The sequence below is a fragment of the Arvicanthis niloticus genome, chromosome 7 (genome assembly GCF_011762505.2).
Source record: "Arvicanthis niloticus isolate mArvNil1 chromosome 7, mArvNil1.pat.X, whole genome shotgun sequence".
NCBI lineage: Eukaryota > Metazoa > Chordata > Mammalia > Rodentia > Muridae > Arvicanthis > Arvicanthis niloticus.
Genome location: NC_047664.1, coordinates 19,568,879 through 19,591,054, shown reverse-complemented (window position 1 = coordinate 19,591,054; position 22,176 = coordinate 19,568,879). Strand labels below are relative to the sequence as shown.

The 22,176-nt window shown below is 35.6% G+C and overlaps 1 protein-coding gene across 7 annotated transcripts in view; it reads left to right on the top strand.

Annotated features, from left to right (window-relative positions):
- Usp34 (ubiquitin specific peptidase 34) overlaps positions 1-22,176 on the top strand; it is a 180,158-nt gene that overhangs the window by 47,397 nt on the left and 110,585 nt on the right. For all 7 annotated transcript variants that reach the window (XM_076938022.1, XM_034508486.2, XM_076938019.1 and 4 more), the window contains 11 exons: positions 879-940; positions 4,151-4,232; positions 4,323-4,415; positions 10,875-11,000; positions 11,184-11,313; positions 12,185-12,220; positions 12,665-12,795; positions 13,217-13,971; positions 16,749-16,963; positions 20,079-20,194; positions 20,284-20,411. In XM_076938022.1, the coding sequence (XP_076794137.1) occupies positions 879-940; positions 4,151-4,232; positions 4,323-4,415; positions 10,875-11,000; positions 11,184-11,313; positions 12,185-12,220; positions 12,665-12,795; positions 13,217-13,971; positions 16,749-16,963; positions 20,079-20,194; positions 20,284-20,411 (1,874 nt within the window). The remainder of the gene's footprint in view (positions 1-878; positions 941-4,150; positions 4,233-4,322; positions 4,416-10,874; positions 11,001-11,183; positions 11,314-12,184; positions 12,221-12,664; positions 12,796-13,216; positions 13,972-16,748; positions 16,964-20,078; positions 20,195-20,283; positions 20,412-22,176) is intronic.

Here is a 22,176-nt window from a genome sequence, read left to right as displayed (position 1 = left end):
GCAAAAAAAAAATCATGAATTTGATCCATGTTTTGGCTGTATAGCCCAAAATGGCTTTAAATTTAGGATTTCCTGCTTCTGCCTGTTGAGTACTTGAATCACAGGTGTCTATACCATAACCTCTTTAATGGTTCTCATCTCATCTGCATTGAAGACAATGATTTAAGAAAGAAAAAGAGTTGGCAGTGATTATTAAGAGTTAATTTTCAGGCAAAAGCCATAGTTGTTTGAGTAGCAGGCACATTTAACTACATTATCAATTACTACTTAAAGTGGGTGAATCATAATAACCTGTGTGCTTGAATCTGTCGTGGTGGGAATAGGTGAGGGCCAAGTGTTGGGTTAATAGTTTGCTGAAGACAAGTGGTTGACTCCTTTAGAACAGTGTGCTCTGTTTCCTCTGCTTCTCACTAGCTTTACTTCTTTCCAATTCTCATGTAGCTTTTGTAATGTCAGAACACTGAAAATCTAAAGTGATTTAGCTTACTTAGGTATTGGGTTTGTAAATACAGAAAGTGCTTCTGGCATTTTTGTTAGATAAATCTCAAGCCAGTGTGGCCTAGGAAGAAGCCTTTCCTGAGACTAGTCTGTGATGACAGATGGTGTTCTGACTAGATTGGATTGACTTCCTTTTCTTTACTCAGTATTATTTTCTTGAATGTCTTTAATGAAATAAAAGCATAAATGTTTCTATTGGAAATAATTTTGGTATTTAGCATGATAAAGTAGTATACTTATGGTTTTATGTCTTCTATTTTATAATTGTAGTCTTATCAGTTGTGTTTTTATATATGTAATGGGTTTATTTTGTTTCTTGCCACTTGCTAATAGTTTTGTTTTTAAAAGGATAAACCTTAATTCCTTTTCTTTAATCTTAGAATCAGCTTCATACTTTCAATGATGTGTGCAATAATGAATCATTGGTATCCGACACAGAAACGTAAGTAGGAGCATTAATTAATACAGAGTTAAATGTTAAAAAAAATAAGACTGTACTCTTGGCTGTCCTGGAACTCACTGTGTAGACCAGGTTGGCCTTAGATCTGTCTATTTCTGCCTTCTAAATACTGGGATTAAAAGTGTGTGCCACTATGCCTTGGCTGAAGTAGACCAATTTGTTACTGCTTATATATAAATATAGTTGTGACTTTGATTTGCAGTGTTTATTGGAAATCTTTACCTTGTGCCTTGAGCTTTTAATGGAACAATATGTTCAAACTTGTTTTTTTTTTTTTTTTTTTTTTTTTTAAACAAAACAAAACCATATACCTAAGTGCTAGAGAGATGGTTAATGGTTAGGAGCAGTTGCTTCTCTTCCAGAGGTCCCATGTGAGTTGACTGGAGCCACCTGTAACTGCACCTCATGCATGCCTCTGGCCTTTATGATCAGCAGTGTACATGTGTACATGCACACACACACATACTCCCCAGATGAGTATATGTTAAAAAAAATTTTAAGGAAAAACAATATACTGGAGCTGGAGAGATGGCTCAGTGGTTAAGAGCACTGTCTTTCAGAGTTCTGCATTCAATTCTTGGTACCCGTTTTGGGTGCTTCCAAGTACTGTAACGTCATTTCCAGAGTGTTAACACTCTTTGGACTTCCACAGACATGCACACACACATGTATTTAACCTGACAAGAAGCTCAAATACATGAAGCAGAGATGGGTGTGGTAGTACATGCCTCTAATTCTAACATTTGGTAGGTAGACTAAGGAGGATCCTTGATTTCCCAACAAATGTGAGAAAAAAGGAGTGGGGTACAAGACATAATAAAGCCTTAATGAAATACTAGTTGGTCACTACACAGCTATAAAACAAATGTAGTAACAAGTAGACACTTCTCTAAAGCAAAACATAAATCGAGTATAATGACCTTCAATCTTTTTGTTGTTGTTGTTGTTTTTGTTTTATTTTGTTTTTCCGAGACAGGGTTTCTCTGTATAGCTTCGGATGTCCTGGAACTCACTCTGTAGATGAGAACTCAGAAATCCGTCTGCCTCTGCCTCCCAAGTGCTGGGATTAAAGGCATGTGCCACCACTGCCTGGCAAAATCGCCAATTTTGTTTACATTTTCCTTTTTCTTTTCTTTTCTTTTCTTTTTTTTTTTTCAGAGCTGAGGACTGAACCTAGCCCTTGCACTCTACCACTGAGCTAAATCCCCCAACCCCTACATACTACCACTTAATAAGCCTAGAAAATGTATAGAAAATTGGATTTATTGGTTCTGGACAGTTAAGAGCACTTATGTTTTTCTAGAAGACCTAAGTTTGGTTCACAAACCCACATTGGGTGGTTCACAACCACTTGTAACTCCAGCTTGAAAGAATCTATTGCCCTCTTTGGTCTCCACAGGCACTAGGCAGGCACACATCATTTATCTACACAGACATACCTACACAACCATAATGAAAAAAAAAAAGTTTGGTTAATTTATATCATGAAACAATATTCAGCAATAAAAGAGAATGAAACTCAGTGATAGAGGTCTTGGCCCACATGAATGAGGTCTGATGTTTAATTCACATCACAAAAAAGCAAAAAGGAAAGGATTATGAATATAAATTACAGTATAAAAGAGCCTGGCAGATAGGCAAAGTATTTTATGTATTATGACATAAGCAAAACTAAAACCAAGCAAACAGAACTGTAGGGCTGGGAAGATGACTGTGTGTTCAGTGCTGGGCATGTAAACATAAGGATTGGAGTTTGGATCTCCAATCCAATTGGAGTACCAAATGGGCCTTGCTGGACTCCTGTACTTGGAAGGCAAAGACAGGGAGGCTATCCTTGGAACAAACTGCATGGCTAGAATAGCTGAATTGGTGAGCTCTTGGTTCAGTATTTTAGATAGAGAGCAGTTAGGCAAGACACTCAGCATAAACCTCTAGTCTCCATACGTGTTCATCTCTATATTTGCATACATATATCCACACAACACCTACCTAAGTACAAATGTAGTATAGCACTGTGCAGGTGTAGAAGATACTGAATGAAAGCTTTGCATGTAGCATGCACAGAGGCCATGGTTCAGAGCTTGGATCTGCTTGTATTCCTCAAAGTGCAATGAAAAATAATATTATCATGTAATTCTGTTTATCTGAAATGTCTATAAATTGATAAATTATGGAGACAGAAGTAGACTAATAAAACTGGAAGTGAGAATAAGGATTGACTTACTGCAAATGGACCAACAAATAGGATTGTTCTGAAGTGATGGAAATGTTTTTTAAATACATTGGAAACATTTCATTTAAAACAGGTGAATTTGGTATGTGTAATAAGCATATCTTAAAGTTTTAAAAAATACTCAATTTGGTCTTCAACAGTAGTCATATATTGTATTTTTATTTGCTCTAATTTTCTCACACTGTTTATACTATTTCTTACCAGTATGGACTGCCTTTATCTGCTAGTCCTTAAAAGTAAAGATAAATGTTCATTCTAAAAATGATTTACCTTGGCCCAAAATTACACAAACAAATTAGTTTTGTTTTGCTTTTATTGAGCAAGAGTCACTGTATAACTCTGGGTAACCCAGAACTGATTGCTGTAGAACATTACGGCCTCAAATGGAGGGTGATCTCCTGGTTCTCCTAAGTTCTAGAGTTGAGATTTCATATGTTAATTATCAAAACTTAATCTTATGGATCATATCTGTAGTAGATCTACACAGAAATAGTTAAAAGTATTTGGCAGTATTTTGATTTTTTTTTTTCTTCCACTTTACAATTATATGCAAATGACTCACCTCTCCATTGATGAAGTCTTCATTAGTGTTAGGAAGGAGATGTGCAGTTTGTTCTTGAGTACGTGTTCATCTCTTAGGTAATTACTTCCTACTTTGCTTAATTCATTGAAGAAGTGGTATTGGGAAATCTTTTCTAAATATTACAATGCCTACTGTGGAAATTAATTCATGAACACAAAGTTCTCATTTCAGGAGTTGGTGTTGTTACCTTAGCTTTTCAAGTGTTAATTGTTTATAAATTCAGGGAATATGACATTTGGTACCTTTCAGTTTAGTTATGATTTGCAGTACTGTATTTTTTTTTAAATAATTCTTTGTACTCTATGGAAGTTTTCTGTGGCGTATTCTTTTATGGGAAAATGCTTTAAATATTATTTTTTCAATCATTTGGTTCTAGGTCCATTGCAAAAGAGCTTGCAGACTGGCTTATTAGCAGCAATGTAGTAGAGCATATATTTGGACCAAATTTACATATTGAGGTTTGTTGACAATTGGTTGTTTTTTCTTAATTATATAGAGAGGCTTTTTTTTTTTTTTTAAAGTAACTATACCAAATTTCCCTCTTGTAGATTATTAAACAGTGCCAAGTGATTTTGAATTTCTTGGCAGCAGAAGGACGACTGAGTACTCAGCATATTGACTGCATTTGGGCTGCAGCACAGGTAACACTGACATTTCTTATTTACTTAATGGTTTTTTTTTTATAATGCTTCAAATGCTACTGTTTTATAAAAGGAGATCAAGATACTGGGAAGTTGTGATGGGAACTCTGAGGTTTCAGTTGAGTCCATGTGTCCTTATGTTACCGATAGAATGTAAGAGAGTAGAATCGTTAGAAATAAAGGCTCACTCAGTTTTAATAGAGACATTTTTCTATTACTCCCATTTATAAACAGTCAGTCAACCTTTATAGCATGATACCATGGTTGTTACATATTTTTTTCCTGTTCTAGCTTGCCTGCTTTTCCTCCCCTGCCCTCTCCTACCCTCCCCTCTCCTCCATACCAGGGTCTTACTATGTAGCCCTGGGTGGCCATCCACTGCCTTTCTTGCCTACTGTTGGGATTACTTTCACCAGCATGCCTGGATGTGTGCTGTTCTTTTTTTCTTTATTTTTCGAGTAACTCTATTCATCTGCATGCTTTAGAAATCTATAATGTAAAAGTATGTTAAGTATGGCTGGAGAGATGGCCCAGAGGTTACAAACACTTGCTACTAGGGGACTGATGTGTTGGTTCCCAAACCTACGTCAGGTGGCTTACAAATGTTTGTAATCTGTGTTTCAAAGGATCTAACACCCTATTCTGGCTTCTAAAAGCACACACACACGTAGGTGGCATCTACTCAAACAGAAGTATACACACACACACACACACACACACACACACTCAAAAAAAACAAAGTAGAGAACAAAACCCAAAAACCCAATAGCTATTCCCTTAGTGTCTACATGATATTGGCCCTAAATACCCACGCATACCAAATGTATTTGGCACTTTTCATGCACCTTAGTCTCTGAGGCAGCTTTTCTTATTTTTAGTGCTGTCTGACATATGTACATAGCTCACTATATATATTTTTTCTTTTGTTTTTCTGAATAATGCATGCCAACAGACAGTGTTTTCTTATTTCACTTTGTTTCAATTTTCTGAAAATATTGCTGTGTAGATTAGGCTATCCTGGAACTAAACTTTTCTTAACTTCCTGAATGCTGGGATTATAGGCATAGGCTAACAGCTTAAAACCAGGGATCTGTTCAGTCTGTCTGTCTACTTATCATTGTATATTTTTCAAGAGATTTATTTTTTTTTTTAAAGATTTATTTATTTTCATGTATGCGAGTACACTGTCGCTGTCTTCAGACACCAGAAGAGGGCACCAGATCCCATTACAGATGGTTGTGAGCCACCATGTGGTTGCTGAGAATTGAACTCAGGACCGTTGGTAGAGCAATCAGTGCTCTTAACCACTGAGCCTCAAGAGATTTATTTTTAATTTATATGTATGTGAGCCTGTATGAATATATATGTGACCCATGTATGTTCAGAAGCCTGTGGAGGCAAAAAAACCAAAAAAAAAAAAAAAAAACCAAAAAAGAAAGCCCAAAACAAACAAACAAAAGAAAGAAACAAAAAACCAACACCAAAAAAATAGTAGTAGTGTCAGATCTGGAACCAGAGTTATAGGCAGTTGTAAGCTTTTGTGTTAGTGCTGGGAGCTGAACCTAGGGACTATGCAAGAGGAGTATGTGCTGTTAATCAGGGAGCCATCACTCTAGCCAGTTGATACTCTTTTTATGACTATGATGTGTCATTATTTAGGTAGAAAATAATTAATCAGTTCCCATTTATGAACATATTTTCTCCTAATCATTCTGTTATAAAGGAGAGTAAGATAGTATCTGATACTTACTTGTACAAAACTTTAGGACCAATTCCTACTGAAGTAGAATTAATTAAAAGCAGATATGTGCTTTTCTTGTAAATATTAATAGGTCAGTGCCACTTTTCCCTTAATTATGTATATTGATGTATATTCCCTTAATGTATATTAATGTCTATTTTTTTTTTTGCAAGTTTGATTGATGAGAAGACATTAGTATTTTATTTTGTATTTATTGTATTATGAATGAAGTCAATAGTTTTTATTTTCTGGGAATATTTGTTTATATTCTTTGATGTTTATTAGTTGCCTTGTTTGATTTTTTTTTTTTTTTTAACATTTATTTGAGGGAGGGGACACATGCCATGGCACACACATGAAGTCAAAAGATGGCTTGTAGGGGTTGGTTCTTAACATGTACTGTGTCTCAGCAATCAAACTCAGATTCCACTTAGTGGCAGATGTCTTTACCCACTGAGTTATTCTTAGTGGCCCACCCTTTGATTGTTCTTGTGTGTGTCTGTGTGTGTGTCTGTGTGTGTCTGTGTACGTGTGTGTTTCATAATCAAACCCACTGTCTCCTATATCTAGTGTTCTTTAAAGTGATGGCTGTTTTTTAAAATTTTTTAAAGTAATTCATTTTTTATTATTTTAGTTATATATATATATGTGTGTGTTTTGTGTGTGGGTAAATGCCACATGACTGATGGTGTTCCAGGTGGCCACAGGCGTTGGATTTCCTGAAATGAGTCATAGGAAGTTGTAAGCTGTCTGAAGTGGGTGCTGCGAATAGATTTACAGTTCTCTGGAAGAATAAGTCCTTTTAACCCCTGAGCCCTCTCTTCAGCTCCTATGTGAACATTTTATTTATCTACACATGCATAACAATAGCATTCATTTTAAAGTTTGTGATTTCAAGTTTGTGATTGAATGTTTTTCTGGCCTGTGACATTTGTGTCATAAAATCCTTTTATTAGCTGGGCAGTGTTTGCACAGACCTTTAATCCCAGCATCCAGAGCCAGAGGCTGGCCGGTCTCTGAATTCAAGGCCAGCTGTGTATATAGAGTGACTATGCAGAGAAACCCAGTCTCAACTCCTCCCCCCCCAAAACAAAACAAAAACCAAAAGGATAAACTGCTTTTATTTCTCTAAAATTATAAAACAATTAAATTACCCTTTAGAATTAAATTGCCCTTTAGATTTTTCTTTTGTATTTTTTTGTTAGCATTTTATATTTTCATCTTGCATACAACTGAAATTTATCTTGGGTTAAGGAATCATACATAATCCATTTTTTTTGGTCATTTTATGTATTTTTCCCAGATTCATTTTTTTCAATAACTCATCCTCTTCTCAGTGACCTGAGGTACCTATTTAACTTTGGTTATTTATATAATTGTGGTATATACCAGGGATTGCTAACTTTATGGGTTTTTCTTTCTCTTGCATTCACTTTCTTACTTAACCCACATCTCCCTTTAGGGCATTGGTTCTTAGACTTCCTAATGCTTCAGCCCTTTAATACAGTTCTTCATGTTGTGGTGACCCACAAGCATGAAGTTATTTTTGTTGCTACTTCATAACTATAATTTTGCTGTTACGAATCGTAATATAAATATGGTTTCTTATGGTCTATACTACTCCTGTAAAATGGTAATTTGATCTCCAAAAGAGTCTCAACCCACATGTTGAGAAATACTGCTTTAGGGTCTTGTATATTTAACACCATTTTCTCTCTATGTAGATCTGGTTTCCTAGGAAGTGTAGATCAGGCTGCCCTCAAACTTTAGGGATCTGTTGCCTTCTACCTCCCAGTTCTGGGATTAAGGCCATCTGCCACAACACCCAGCTGAAGTAACCTCTTTTATCTTCTTTGATCAGTTTGGTGTGAAGTCTACTGTGTGACTTTAGACTACTGATCTGTGTCTTTCCCCAGTAGCATTTGCTTGGAATGTCTCTGTTCACCCTAAAGCTGTCTGTCTTTGATGGTGAGGTGTTTTTCTTTGAGATACAAAGTGAAGTCTGGCTTTTTATTTAATCTGTTAGTCTTTTTTTTTTTTTTTTAATTAAAAGTTATGTGTATGATTGTTTTATCAGCATATATATCTGTGCACGAAATGTATCTAGTGCCCATGGAAGCCAGAATTGAGTATTGATCCCTAGGCCTGTAGTTACAGGCTGTTGTGAGATGCCATGTGAGTTCTAAGAATCAACCCCAGGTTCTGTAAGAGCATGTAGTGCTCTTGACCACTAAGTCATCTCTCGAGCTCTAACCTGTTTTTTTTTTTGTTTGTTTGTTTGTTTGTTTTGTTTTAAATTGGAGAATTAAACCCATTAATATGTATAGTTCTTTATGGAAGGTCTTCAGTAACTTAGCATCTTTTGTTGATTTCTATAGTTTTTAGTTCTTTACTAATCTTCATTTAACTACAATTTTTTTTTTTGAATTTTTAAATTCTCCTTATAGCTTTTGGAGTCTTCTCTTTAGAGCTGTCTTATGGTCATAAATATTTTTTGATTTTGACTGCTTTTATCCTGGAATTTTTTTTTTTCCTATCAATTATGCCAGTTTTGCTGGGTATAGTAGCCTGAGTTAGTAGTTGTGGTATTTTAGAACCTGCAGTTTGTATTTCTGTGCCTTTCTGAGTTTTAAGATATCTGTTACTATGATAGGGCTGCATTTATATGTGTCTTGCAGCTCTCCATTTTTTAAAATAAATTCTTTATATTTAATATTTTAATTATATGATGTGGAGTTTTTGTTTTGTTTGTTTCTGGTCCTGTGTATTTGCTGCTGTTCTATATGTTCTCTTGTACATGAATGGACCTTTTCTAACATCTAATAAGCTACAGTAGCTGTCTTCAGACATACCAGAAGAGGGCATCAGACCCCGTTACAGATGGTTGTGAGCTACCATGTAGTTGCTGAGAATTGAACTCAGGACCTCTAGAAGAGCAGTCAGTGAGTGCTCTTAACTACTGAGCCATCTCTCTAGCCCCAAACATTGTATTCTTGAAGAATTTTTTTTAATCCCCTTTATTTGACTGTTGCGGAGGGCATATGTATGGAGGTCAGAGAATACATTGCAGCAGTCAGTTCTCTCCTTACACCATGTAGGATTGAGGACTGAACTCAGGTTCTCAGGCTTGTCTGCAAGCATGTTTAACTGCTGATCATCTTGCTGGTTTTATATGTTTTGTATTCTCTGACTGATCATCAACACATAAATGGTGTGTGTCTAAGAGAGATATATGTAGCTGTTAAAGGCCCCAACTCCCGTGTGTATGAGGAGGATGAACAGGTTTATGATATAGCCCTGGCTGGCCTGGATCTTGATCTGTAGACCAGGCTGGTCTGGGAATCACAGAGATTCATCTCCCTTTGCCTCTCAAGTGTTGGGATTAAGGGTGTATGCCATCCATATGCTTTTGAAGGGTTTTATAATGTAGGTGTTGAAAAAAGTCTTTGGTCAGTTGCTCTAACGATGGTAAGCCTTCAGAAATATGAATTCTCCTCTGCCCTCCCCGCCTCTCCCCTCCCATTTCTTCTCTCTTCTCTTCCCTCTCCTCTTTTCTTTTTCTCTTTTTCTCATTCTCATTTCTTGTTGAGGCAGTTTTTCATGTAGCCCATGCTGGTCTCAAACTCAGCAGTAGGTACAACTGATCTTACTCTTCTGTTTCTTTCTCAGAGTAGGCCTGTGCCCCAATGTTCTACTAATTAATTCTTTGTGTTAAAGTAGTGAACCTTACTGATTCTTTGTATAACCTGTGACTTTTGTTGTCACTGATTACTAGAATTTCTGGTATTCTGTACTTTTAAAATTAGATTTCATAATCTACATATCTAAAATGGGACCTAGAATGCTTTTTGCCTCTTATGAAATTTTATAATTTTTTTTCTCTTAGATCTTTTCATCTGAAGATAAGATATTTGATTATCAAAATTAAATTTGATATGTAAATTATGTAAAATATTAATCATGACATTCATGGTTAATAATATATTTTCCTTGTGTATTTTAGATTTTTTCCTTTTTATTAAACAGATTTTTTTCTATCATTTGGTTTAGTCTTGAATTATTTTGATAAGAATTTCTAGTGTATTTTTTAGAAATTGTTAAATATTTGTAAAACTTTAATAATCAGAATATAATCTAAATGAAAACATTTGCTTGTTACTTTTTTGTGTTGTTTTCTCAAATCATTTTTTTAAACATTTTATTTATATGGATGTTTTTCCTGCATGGGTGTCTGTGTACTACATGTGTGCAATGCCCACCTGTGGCCAGAAGAGGGCTTCAGATTTTTCAGGGGACTGGAGATACACTGCCGTGTGGGTGCTGAGAACTGAGTCCTGGAACTCTGGAGGAGTATCTAGGTGCTCTTAAGTGCTGAGCCATTCTCTAGTCCCTGTTCCTGGTTTTAATTGTCTATATTATAGCCATTATTTTTAGTATTGGGGATCAGACCCAGGTTTTCACACTCTAGGCGTATATTTCCCTAATCCCTTCTAGGTTTGTTTCCTTTTCTGACTAAAGGTTAGCGTGCAGTTTGTTTGCTTTAGATAAGTCAGTTAAATTTTGCTTTTAAGTTTTAAAAATAGTACCATTTATGCTGTTCAGTAATTATTCTTTTTCCAATGTGTGAAATGCTTGTTGATTTTACAACCTGGTTTTTTTTATGTCATTTAATTAGTTTACTTTGGGCAGTTTGTTAAACATTTGTCTCTTCATTTTAGCTGAAACACTGCAGTCGATATATTCATGACTTATTCCCTTCACTCATCAAGAATCTGGATCCTGTGCCACTTAGACACTTACTTAATTTGGTCTCAGCTCTTGAGCCAAGTGTTCATACTGAACAGGTAAGACATTGAGAATATACTGGTATGTTTTGTTTTCTGCACAGTGAGAATTTTGCTTAGTTGTTAAGATATTCACTTGTAATTTAGGTTTTGTTTTAATGTCATTTATCTTTTTAAAAAGATGTTCAATTTTTTATATGTCTGTTCCAGAGCCTCTAACCTTACTTAATCTTTCTCTTTTAGACACTGTACTTGGCATCCATGTTAATTAAAGCTTTGTGGAATAATGCACTTGCGGCTAAGGCTCAGCTATCTAAACAGAGTTCTTTTGCATCTTTATTAAACACTAATATGCCCATTGGAAATAAGAAAGGTTAGTCAAGCATATTGTACTACAGTAAGTTGAACCACATTTTGAATTTATTACTTAGGTGTTAAGTATTTCCTGCTAGTACATTTTGTACACTCCTAATCTGAAGATTCAAAATGCTGTAAACCCCTCAGTTCTGTTGAATAAAGACTTGTTCTTACACATAGAAAACCCTCCATCTTTACTCATGTAACTGCTCACTGTCTAGTACACTACAAATAATATATAAAATAACTTTAGGGTGTGTTTGTAATCCTTAAAATAGAAGTTTGTAAAAGAAGTACATGAATCAAAATGAATTTTGTGTTTAGACTTCTAAAATTGTAGAATAAACACAATCCGAGACACATTAAAATCCCATGCATTCCAGATGGCAGATACTCAGCGTCGACCCACGAGTTCACCTTCACTCAAAGGGAAGTTCAGGATAGGAATCCTGTTTGGAATGGGAGGATGCTATGTATCAGATGATTAATAAAGTATTTCTGGGTACTGGCTTTCGCTGAACCTTTAAACAGTATACATATTTTCAGAAGTTAGTAAATTTTTTCATGTTTAATTTTTCTTTGCCTTGGAAAAGGGACAAAATGTTTTGTTAAGTAATTTTAAGATTAGAACACAATTCTCTCTTTGGAATTTTTACATCAGAGTTTTTCTAACTTGTTGGTTGCATGTATGGGTAATTTTGAAGGAGTTTCTAAAACTATATACTTAAACCTAGAGTTTTCTGTTGACATATCCTACTGTTCTGTGCAGGCACCCACAGTAACCACAGGCTTTCTTATCTGTGTCTTACTTATATAAACATCTGTGCTATTCCAGAGAAGCTCAGTCACTTAGAGTGTTTCCCTCCTGTTTTTTCCTTTTCCTTCAGAGGAAGAAGAGCTTAGAAGAGCAGCTCCTTCACCTTGTAAGTCGAGCCTTAGGAATGCATGACAGTGTGACTTTGGAGTTCTGATGATCTTTGAGTTTGTTCATCTTATGTAGTGTATATATGTTTTTTCAGTTTATGCTATAGTCACAATTATATTTTAAGAGAAAGATTTTTAAACTATAAACTATGCATCTTACTTTTTTTTTTTTAATCTCTTTTGTGGAAGTCCTAAGACCCCGAGACAGCAAAAACTATACCAGTGAGCTATATAGCCCCACGCCTTCTTTTACCAGTTTTATTTAAAATCATTAGTATTTAGATTTGAATGTTTTATTTTTTTTAGAAATAACAAATTTACAGGTTTTATTTTTGGCCATTTAGCATAAGCATCGATAAATAATTCAAGGAATCAAAGCATGGTATCCTATCAGACATAGGTTAATTCAAATCAGAAACAAAAATGTAAAAATTTATTTTTAGGGTCCCCTGCAGCAAGTCCTCAAAGTAGTGATAACAGTGACACACATCAGAGTGGAGCCAGTGACATTGAAATGGATGAGCAGCTTATTAATAGAAACAAGCATGTGCAGCAGCGACTGTCTGACACAGAGGTAAGGAAGTACTCAAGTCTCTTAAGAGATGTACAGAACACGTGCCATGTTTGTTATTTGAACTGGGAGTGTAAATATCACTCTGGCATCTCTTAGGACTTTTGAAGGTTTTTGAGGTTTATGTTTATTTTGTAATGTTTAAATGAATATGGCAGGACTGTTGTCAGCATGTTTAAAAAGTATGTTGAGGGGCTCAAAACCTAGCGCAGAGGTAAACTCACTGGCCACCAAGACTGACAGACAAGGATCCCTGTGATCCACAGTAGAAAAGAGCACCAACTCCCTCAAGTTGTCGTGTGACCTCCACGTGTATGACATAGCACATGTGCATACAGACACTCGTTATAAATAAAATCAAATTAGCCACTTTGTTTCTTTTTGGCTGGTCTTAATTTTTAAATATATTTGTTTATAAATACAGGAATCCATGCAAGGAAGTTCAGATGAAACTGCTAACAGTGGTGAGGACGGAAGCAGTGGCCCTGGCAGCAGTAGTGGGCGTAGTGATGGATCTAGTAATGAAGTCAATTCAAGCCATGCAAGCCAGTCTGCTGGGAGCCCTGGAAGTGAGGTGCAATCAGAAGACATTGCAGACATCGAGGCCCTTAAAGAAGAGGAGGAAGAGGAAGAAGAGGAGGAAGAAGAAGAAGAGGAGGAGGAAGAAGAAGATGAGGAAGAAGAAGATGATGATGAAGAAGAAGAAGATGAAGAAGAGGAAGAAGAAGAAGAAGAAGATGATGATCATGGTCACAATCCTGCCAAAAATACTTGTGGCACAGAACTTCGAAACAGAAAGTTAGAAAATCAAGCAGGCATTTGCTTGGGGGAATCCCAAGGCACATCTGACAGGAATGGGACAAATAGTGGAGCAGGAAAGGACCTAGTTTTTAACACTGAGCCATTGCCTTCTGGAGATAATCGAATACGAATGCTAGATGCCTGTGCTCACTCTGAAGACCCAGAACATGATATTTCAGGGGAAGTGAGTTCTGCTCACATAGCACAAGGTTCTCAGGAGTCTTGTATCACACGAAGTGGGGACTTCCTTGGGGAGACTATTGGGAATGAGTTATTTAATTGTCGGCAGTTTATTGGTCCACAGCATCATCACCACCACCACCACCACCACCACCACCATCATCACCACCACCACCACCACCACCACCACCACGATGGGTAAGCATGCTTAACAGTAAATGCTAGTTTGATTTTTTGTAGTGAAATCTTGCTAGTAGTTCTTCAACTGCTATTTATTTTAGTTAAATACTGTTTAGGAGTAGTATAATGTAAAATAATTAATGCAAATTTTCAAATAGACAATACTAAATTTTATTGTTGTCAACTTAAAAAAATACAAAGCGACGGCTAAGAATATGATTGCTGCCAGTATACCTCAAAAGGCATTAGTTCAGTCTACAGCAATTACAAAAGTAAGGCTCATTTTATTTACATACTTCATTTAATTCTTAAGAGGTCATAAATACCCTAACCAGTACAAAAACTGAAGTACTTTGCATTTTCTGTTTAAGCATTGAATAGTGCATGTATGTTTGCTTTTGCAAAGCTGGGAATTAAATCCTGTACTTTGCTCGTGCTAAGTAGCTATATTCTTGACTCATCTCAGTGTATGGTAGAATGTATTGTGATGCATCTCTATTTAAAACAGGTTTTTTTTGCCCCATGTAATGACCACAGGTGTATAGTAGATATTGTACTATTGTACTAAGCAGCATAAATTCAGATCTTCATCTCTTTGTCGGAATTCTTTGAAATCACATATAAGATCACTTGTGGAAATTTGGATTAAATGTTGATGAAAAACATTGATCTTCTAATTTTAGGTTATTAGTAAGAATGGTTGTAGTAAAAGTTTTTGGTATTTATGAAGTATATCTATTGTATTTAACAGTAAGTGATTGTGTTATTTGTGGAATCAAGTAGGAGTAAGTTCCTTTTTTTTAGTTTTTCTTTTCTTCTTCCTTTTTGAGATAGTATCTAACTGTGTAGACCAGGTTGTCCTCAAACTCACAAGAGATTCATCTGCCTCTGCTTGGGATTAAAGGCTTGTGCCACCATGTCTGGAAACCTTTGTTTATGAAAACAAAACAAACAACAGCTATAACAAAAGCTGTTATGGGTTTATTGCGAGGATTTTATGGGCCACTATGTTTGCCACAAATGAGTAATTAACTTTTAACATGCGATTTTTTGTCAGTATAAGTAGATATATTTTAGGTTGATGCTGAGAGATAAATGATTAATTTTTTCAGAATGTATTTCTAAGAGACTTGCTATTTTGCTAAAGTTTACAAAATTCAGTTAAGTAAACTCTATATATGTAACTCTATATATGTATATGTTATTTTACTTTTATTTTTATCATAAAGGTATTCAAGTTTTTCAGGTACTGTTTCTTTAATTTTTTTTAAGTGATTTATTTATTTTTATTGTATGTGTACTGGTACATTCCCTGCTTGAATGTCCCCTGGAACTGGAGTTAGCAGACAGTTGGGAGCTGCTGTATTGGGTATTGGGAATTTAACCTGTGTCCTTTGGAAGAATAGGCAGTGCTCTCAACAGCTGAGTCATCAGATCAGGAAGTGTTTCTTACTTTTGGCACTATGGACCTTTAGAACCTGATGATTCTTTTGTTTTGAATTCTGAACTATCTGAATGCTTCTTGGATATTGTTTGCAGCATCCTCAGTTCCTGTCTCTAGATGTAGCAATATCTCTAGATTTGTAGCAATAACAAGATAAAAATGTAGTTAGACACTGTTAAATTTATCTCTGTGTGCTAACTCAGCACTGATGAGTACATTTGGTTATTGTCTCATCTAGATAGACAAGTTACCAACTAGCAGTGCTGATGATAACTCAACAGGTGGTGGTGCGTGGTAAAACCAAGGTGCAGGGAGGACATTGAGTTTCAGAGATTGGATGTTGTTCATAGGACTGATCCATTCCCCTAATAATTAGACCTTCAATGTCTACCTCTCAAGTTTAAATAATTGCATTTCTCCTTAGGCCTTTCCATAATCTGTATGTATGGTGTTGCTTGTCAGTCTCTGAATCAATCCTGAACTTTTCTTTGTTTTTCGTTTTGTCTTTGATGTCTTGAAAAATACCCAGTGTGGTATTATTTAGAAATAGTGCCACTCCAGTAGCTCTTTGTTGAGCTGAAGGAAATTGATTTGAAGACTGGAAGTTTTTTGGTGGTGCTGAGAGCTAAGTGCATGGCATTGTCTGCGTTAAGTTTGTGGTATACCATTGATCCGTACTTTTGAGTTCTCCTCTGGTAATGCCAAGTCTACCTAGATTGCTGCCTTACACTGATGTTTTCTCCTCTATCTCTTTTGAGAATGCACTTTCATAAACAAATCAAAAAAACTATTTGGTTTCACTATGAATTTGAATTTATATAATAGTATGTAACAAGTATTAATATTGCTTAAAATGGTCCTTTTTAAAATTCTTCTAGAGAGGTATATGCATGTATTATAGAGTATGGGTGTGTGATATAAAATTAACTAGTTCATATATTGGTGTCTTTATAGTTTTTATAAATGTCTCAATATTTTACAAGGTTAAAATGTTTCAACCCACCTATACTATATATACCACACAGTTTATTCTGGTTATATAATAATTTGTGCTACATGTTACAGAAGAGAGTTAGAAAAGTTTATAACAAGGCATAGTACTATGTACCTCAGTCTTAGTAGTTGGACGACTGAGGCAGGTGGGATCTCTGAGGCCAGTTTGGTCTTATATAGCTACAGAGAGAGACTGTTTTTGAAAAACCAAAAAAAAAATGCTTATGTTGTGTGATGAAATTATTGTTTCAAGGGCTCAGTGGTAAGTAGTCTACAATAAGACCTGAATTGAATCCCTAGCACCTCTCTTCCCAAAACGTTTGTAATTACTAAGTTTATATTTTTCTGTGTCTTGTAGACATATGGTTGATGATCTGCTAAGTGCAGATGATGTCAGTTGTAGTAGTTCCCAGGTCAGTGCAAAATCAGAAAAAAATATGGCTGATTTTGATGGTGAAGAATCTGGATGTGAAGAGGAACTAGTTCAGATAAATTCACATGCAGAGCTAACATCTCATCTCCAACAACATCTTCCCAATTTAGCATCTATTTATCATGAACATCTTAGTCAAGGTAAGTAAATATTACCTTGTTCAAAACAGGACTAGTTTAATTGCATGATTAAAAAGAATAAACTGGCAGGGCAGTGGTGGCGCACGCCTTTAATCCCAGCACTTGGGAGGCAGAGGCAGGCGGATTTCTGAGTTCGAGGCCAGCCTGGTCTACAGAGTGACTTCCAGGACAGCCAGGGCTACACAGAGAAACCCTGTCTCAAAAAAAAAAAAAAAAAACCAAAAAACAAAAAAAAGAATAAACTGTTACTGTTATATTTAAATGGTTTTGCTAAAATAATTTTAAAAATAGCTCTTTCTTAAGAGAATAAAATCATTTTAATTACTCCATCCTGGGCATAAATGAGACCTTTTTTGTTTGAGGTACTGGAGTTGTATAAATAAGGGTTCTTTACATTGTCAGCAGTCATTGTACTATTGGGTCTATATTTTTACCAAGCGATGTTCAACTGAGAAAGACAATGCTTATTAAGAATAAGTAAACATAAATTTTGGAAATGTGATTATAATAGAGTTTCTTTTTAGGAATTTAAAACCCACAGATAAATACAACCTAAAAGATTGTCACAAATGTGTATGATTCCATTTATATGAAATGTCTAGAGTGATCGGCTCTATAGACACACATATACAGATTACTTGGAGTTAAAGGAGTCTGGGAAGATAAGAACAGAGCATTGCTAAAAGACAAGGGTTTTTCATCAGGTGATGAATGATTAGTCAGATACCCTAAATAGAAATTAAGAAAGTAATAGGACCTTACCAGATTTTAGGAATGGAGATTTTTTTTTTTTTTTTTCCCACAAGACGCGGGAAACGGGACAAGGCGACAGCGGGACTCGAACCCACGCACCAAGAGACGGTGCGCCCTCTGCGGGCGAGAGCCTTAAGGGCCGAGCCACCGGCGGTTCGCTAGGAATGGAGATTTAAGTTAAAAGTTTAGTATAGCTGTGCTTACAGGCCAAACACTCAAGTAGGGAATCTCAAAACTTGAAGGCAGCCTGTAGTTACAGAATGCAAGCCTCTGTCCCCAAACAGTAACAAAATAATAGTGCAAGATGATGTTGATGAAGAAGATGAATAAGGAAGAAAGGGAAACAAAAGAAAAAAAAGGAAAAATGTTTAGAATTGGCAATTTAAAGATCTTTAATTCTTTTCTTGATTATATATCATCAGCACTTACCAGCTTAGGTTTTGGACTGATAGGGCATTATAATATAAGGAAACTTGGTAGACTGGGTTTTTGGTAAAAAAGATCACTATCAGACTGTAGAAGGAATATGTTCTTTTGTAACAATGTAGTAATTTCCTGTGTTCTTTCTGAGTAATTAATTGAATTGTGATTGTACTGTTTCAGTGTAGTTTGCAGCCTCCAGACTGGATTCAATTCCATGTTCATCACATTGTTACTATTCTTTTGTCACACATTAATCCAAATGGTTATGTATTACTGTTCCAAACTCATTTTCCAAACAGTTTAGTACTCTAATGAGCCTCTCTAACACATTGAGACAAGCAATTAAATTTGTGTATTGGATCCAGGAATGATATATGCTTATATTCTTGGTTTCTCAGAAGGTGGATATAGATGGTTCTCTGTAGCTGAATAGTCTGAGGTCATCTTGGACAGCATAGTAAAACACTTTCTCCAAAACACACACACACACACACACACACACACACACACACACACACACACACACACAAACTATACCAAAGATTTCAGCAGTTACTTTATAAAAGAAGATATGTAGAAAAGATTATGGTATATTCTACATTAGTTAGTACTATATACACATCAGAATGGATAAAAATAAAGGTTAGCATTAAGAATGTACAGCAAGGCTCAGTTGTTTGTTAAGAGCACTGACGTTTATCCAGGAAACGTGGGTCAATTCCTCGAACTCAGGTGGAGTTCACAGATGTATGAACTTCTAGTTCCAAGGGATCTGGCACCCTCTCACACATATATACATGCAGGCAAAATACCAGTGGACATAAAATAAAAGTAAATCTTTAAAAAAAGAATATATAATAGTTAGAATATAACAGCCACTTTTGGAGAAACATTTTATTAGAAAATCTTATTTGTAAATTAGAATCTTTTAAAAATATATCATCCAATTTGTACTCTTAAAAGATTTATTTAAATTAAAAAAATTTTTTGAGTTCTTTTTTTTGTTTGTTTTGTTTTTGTTTTGTTTTTTTTGTTTGTTTGTTTGTTTTGCCTGCATGTATGTCTGTATGCAGTGTGCATTCATTGTCAGTGGAGGTCATAAGAGGGTGTCAGATCCCAAGGGATTGGAGTTAACAAAATAGTTGTGAACCACCACGTGTTTGCTGGCACTCAAACCTGGGTCCCCTAGAAGAGCAATCAGTGCTTTTCCCTTTCTTTCCTTTTTTGCCTGAGGAATACTGGGGTTGGTAGTAGCAGCATCTCTTCACATAACTTTGCTGGCCCGGAACTCACAGATAACTATCTACCTGGCATGTGATATGCCACCGTGTTGTCCTGTGCTGTGCTCCTGTTCCTGTCCCTGCTCCTGCTCTTCTCCACTGTCGTTCCCCTTTCTCCTTCCACCCCTCCAGTTCTTCCTCCCTCCCTCCTTCCCTCTAAACAAAACAGGTTTTGTTTTTGTTGTTTTTGTTTCTTTGTTTTTTTTTTTTTTGATTTTTGAGACCGGGTGTCTCTGTAGCCTCTGCCTCCTGAGTGCTGGGACTGAAGACATGTGTAAACACTGTCTTCTGTACCTGTAAAATTAAGGATAAGGATTTTAAGTGATTATACCATAGGACATCTACTGGAATGTCCAGTTATTAAAGTCTTATTTCAGATAAGTTATCTATATGCCTCATGAGTTCTAGGTATTCATATAGATCTTTTGATATGATTCATATTTATATGTAACACATAGGTATATCTTCTGTTTATTACAGATAGTAGAGAAAATAGAAATGAAAACTATAAACACACCTATTGATGTTCATTCATTAGTAAAAGAGCTATATTGATATATTTTATAATCTCAAAATGTATTATTAAAGTTTTGTTAGGCTTTACTGATTTGTAAGTTCCATAATTTCTGATTATACTCCATTGTTTTGCCTCCTTTTAGGACCTGCAGTTCATAAACATCAGTTCAGTAGCAATGCTGTGACAGATATTAATTTGGATAATGTTTGCAAGAAAGGAAATACTTTATTATGGGATATAGTGCAAGATGATGATGCAGTAAGTTGTATAATAAATCCAAAGGATGTAAAAATTACAGCAAAATGGAATCAGGACAAGTAATAACTACATGTATTTTGTTTTTGTAGGTTAATCTTTCTGAAGGATTAATAAATGAAGCAGAGAAACTTCTCTGTTCTTTGGTTTGTTGGTTTACGGATAGACAGATTCGAATGAGATTCATTGAAGGATGCCTTGAAAATTTAGGGAACAACAGGTAAAGACGAATTACAAGTTTTCTTGTTGAATAGCAATGTTTTCTGTGCTTTTGTGCAGACTAGGTGTACTGTTCATGTTCTGTTTAGGAATGCTTTTCTTACAAGGTCAGTACTTAGGACTCTGTGGTAGTTCTCTTTTTGTTCAGCATCCAGGTTAGCTTATCTCTAACATGAGGAAAGGGATAGTAACACTTTATTTAATTTTAAAAAAGTGATTAGCATGTGTTTATCTTCACGATAATGATATTTATTATGATACTTCTACTCATAGCTTACGTTTTCTTTGGTCCTGGCAACACAGTTGTGCTTCGTTTGTTTCCAAATTGCATTAAATGTTCTTGAGCTTTCTTATGTTGTATATAAAGAAATTAAATAAGTGAAATTAACATCTATCATGTAAACATTTTAGAAACATTTGTATTCTAAGTTGGGCTTTTTTTTTTTTTTTCTGCTTTTGTTTATTTTTTTCTCCTTTGGTTTCAACGTCTAGAATGTAAGAATGAGGTTAGGGATTCATGGAGGTGAGTACATAATGTAAAGTTTTTATACGCCATTCATACTCCAATAAAATAGATTTTTATAAAGTACATCCTATGTATTGTCACCCACACCTGTTATCCCAGATCTTGAGGGGCTAGGATAGGAGGACTGTTAATTTGAGGCCAGTCTGGACTACATACTGAAACCATGTCTCTGTGGGTGTGAAGAGTGAGATCAGAAATAGATGTACTCTTGGACACGCATTGCATATTTCTACAACATCCTGCATTGAGCTGTTCATAGACAAACTGCATCTGGATAGTGGTTTCTCATGTAGCACAGCAGCTTCCTTGTTGCAGTGTGTCAATGTCAGCTCTCCATACAAGGTTTATTTGGAAATAAAGAAATGGCCAGTGGGTAAAGATGCTGCTGCCAAGTTTGTTCCTTTTGATCTACACAGTGGGAAAAGAGAATAGATTTTGGAAAAGTTTCCTTCTGACCTCTATAAGTTTGCAAGTTTATGGCAAGTGAATCCCACACACATACAGACACACACTAAATGTAGGGTTTTTTTTTTTTTTTTTTGAGAAAATATATTATTAATAATATGTATATTAGTGGTTTGCCTGTTTTTATGTCTGCGCCATGTCTATGCCTAGTGTCTGTATAGGCCAGAAGTGGATGTAGGATACCCTGGAACCTGGAGTCATACATGGTTCTGAGCTACTATTTGAGTGTTGGGAATGAAACCTGGGTTCTCTGGAAGAGCATCCAGAGATTTTAACCACTGAGCTGCCTCTCAAGTCCCAGTCTTTCTTTTTTTTAAGAAGCTATTGTTGAAATCGCATTCATTATACAATGCTAAAATTTGCTTTTGTGTTTTATGATGATACTGTTCTCAAGTTTTTTAGTTTCTCATTGATTTTATTTTTGTAAAGATAAGTGAAATTGATATGTTTTTTTAAGTCTTATGCCAGCTTTTTTTTTAATGAAAAATAAAATCAGCATGTGTAAGGTCTCTTGTATTCCCATCAACATATACATATATATATATACACACACACAGTATATACTTAGAAATAAAACCAGTTATTCTGGGCCAGTGAGACAATCCAGTAAGAAAAGGCACATGCTGCCAGGCCTGAAGCCTGAGTTTTATCTCCAGGACCCAAATCATGCTTCCACTGCCTACAATTTACCTATTGATCTTCACTTACATGCCTTGACTCAAGTGTGAGTGCATACATGCAACTGCTGTATATTGTTTTCAGTTTTACACACACA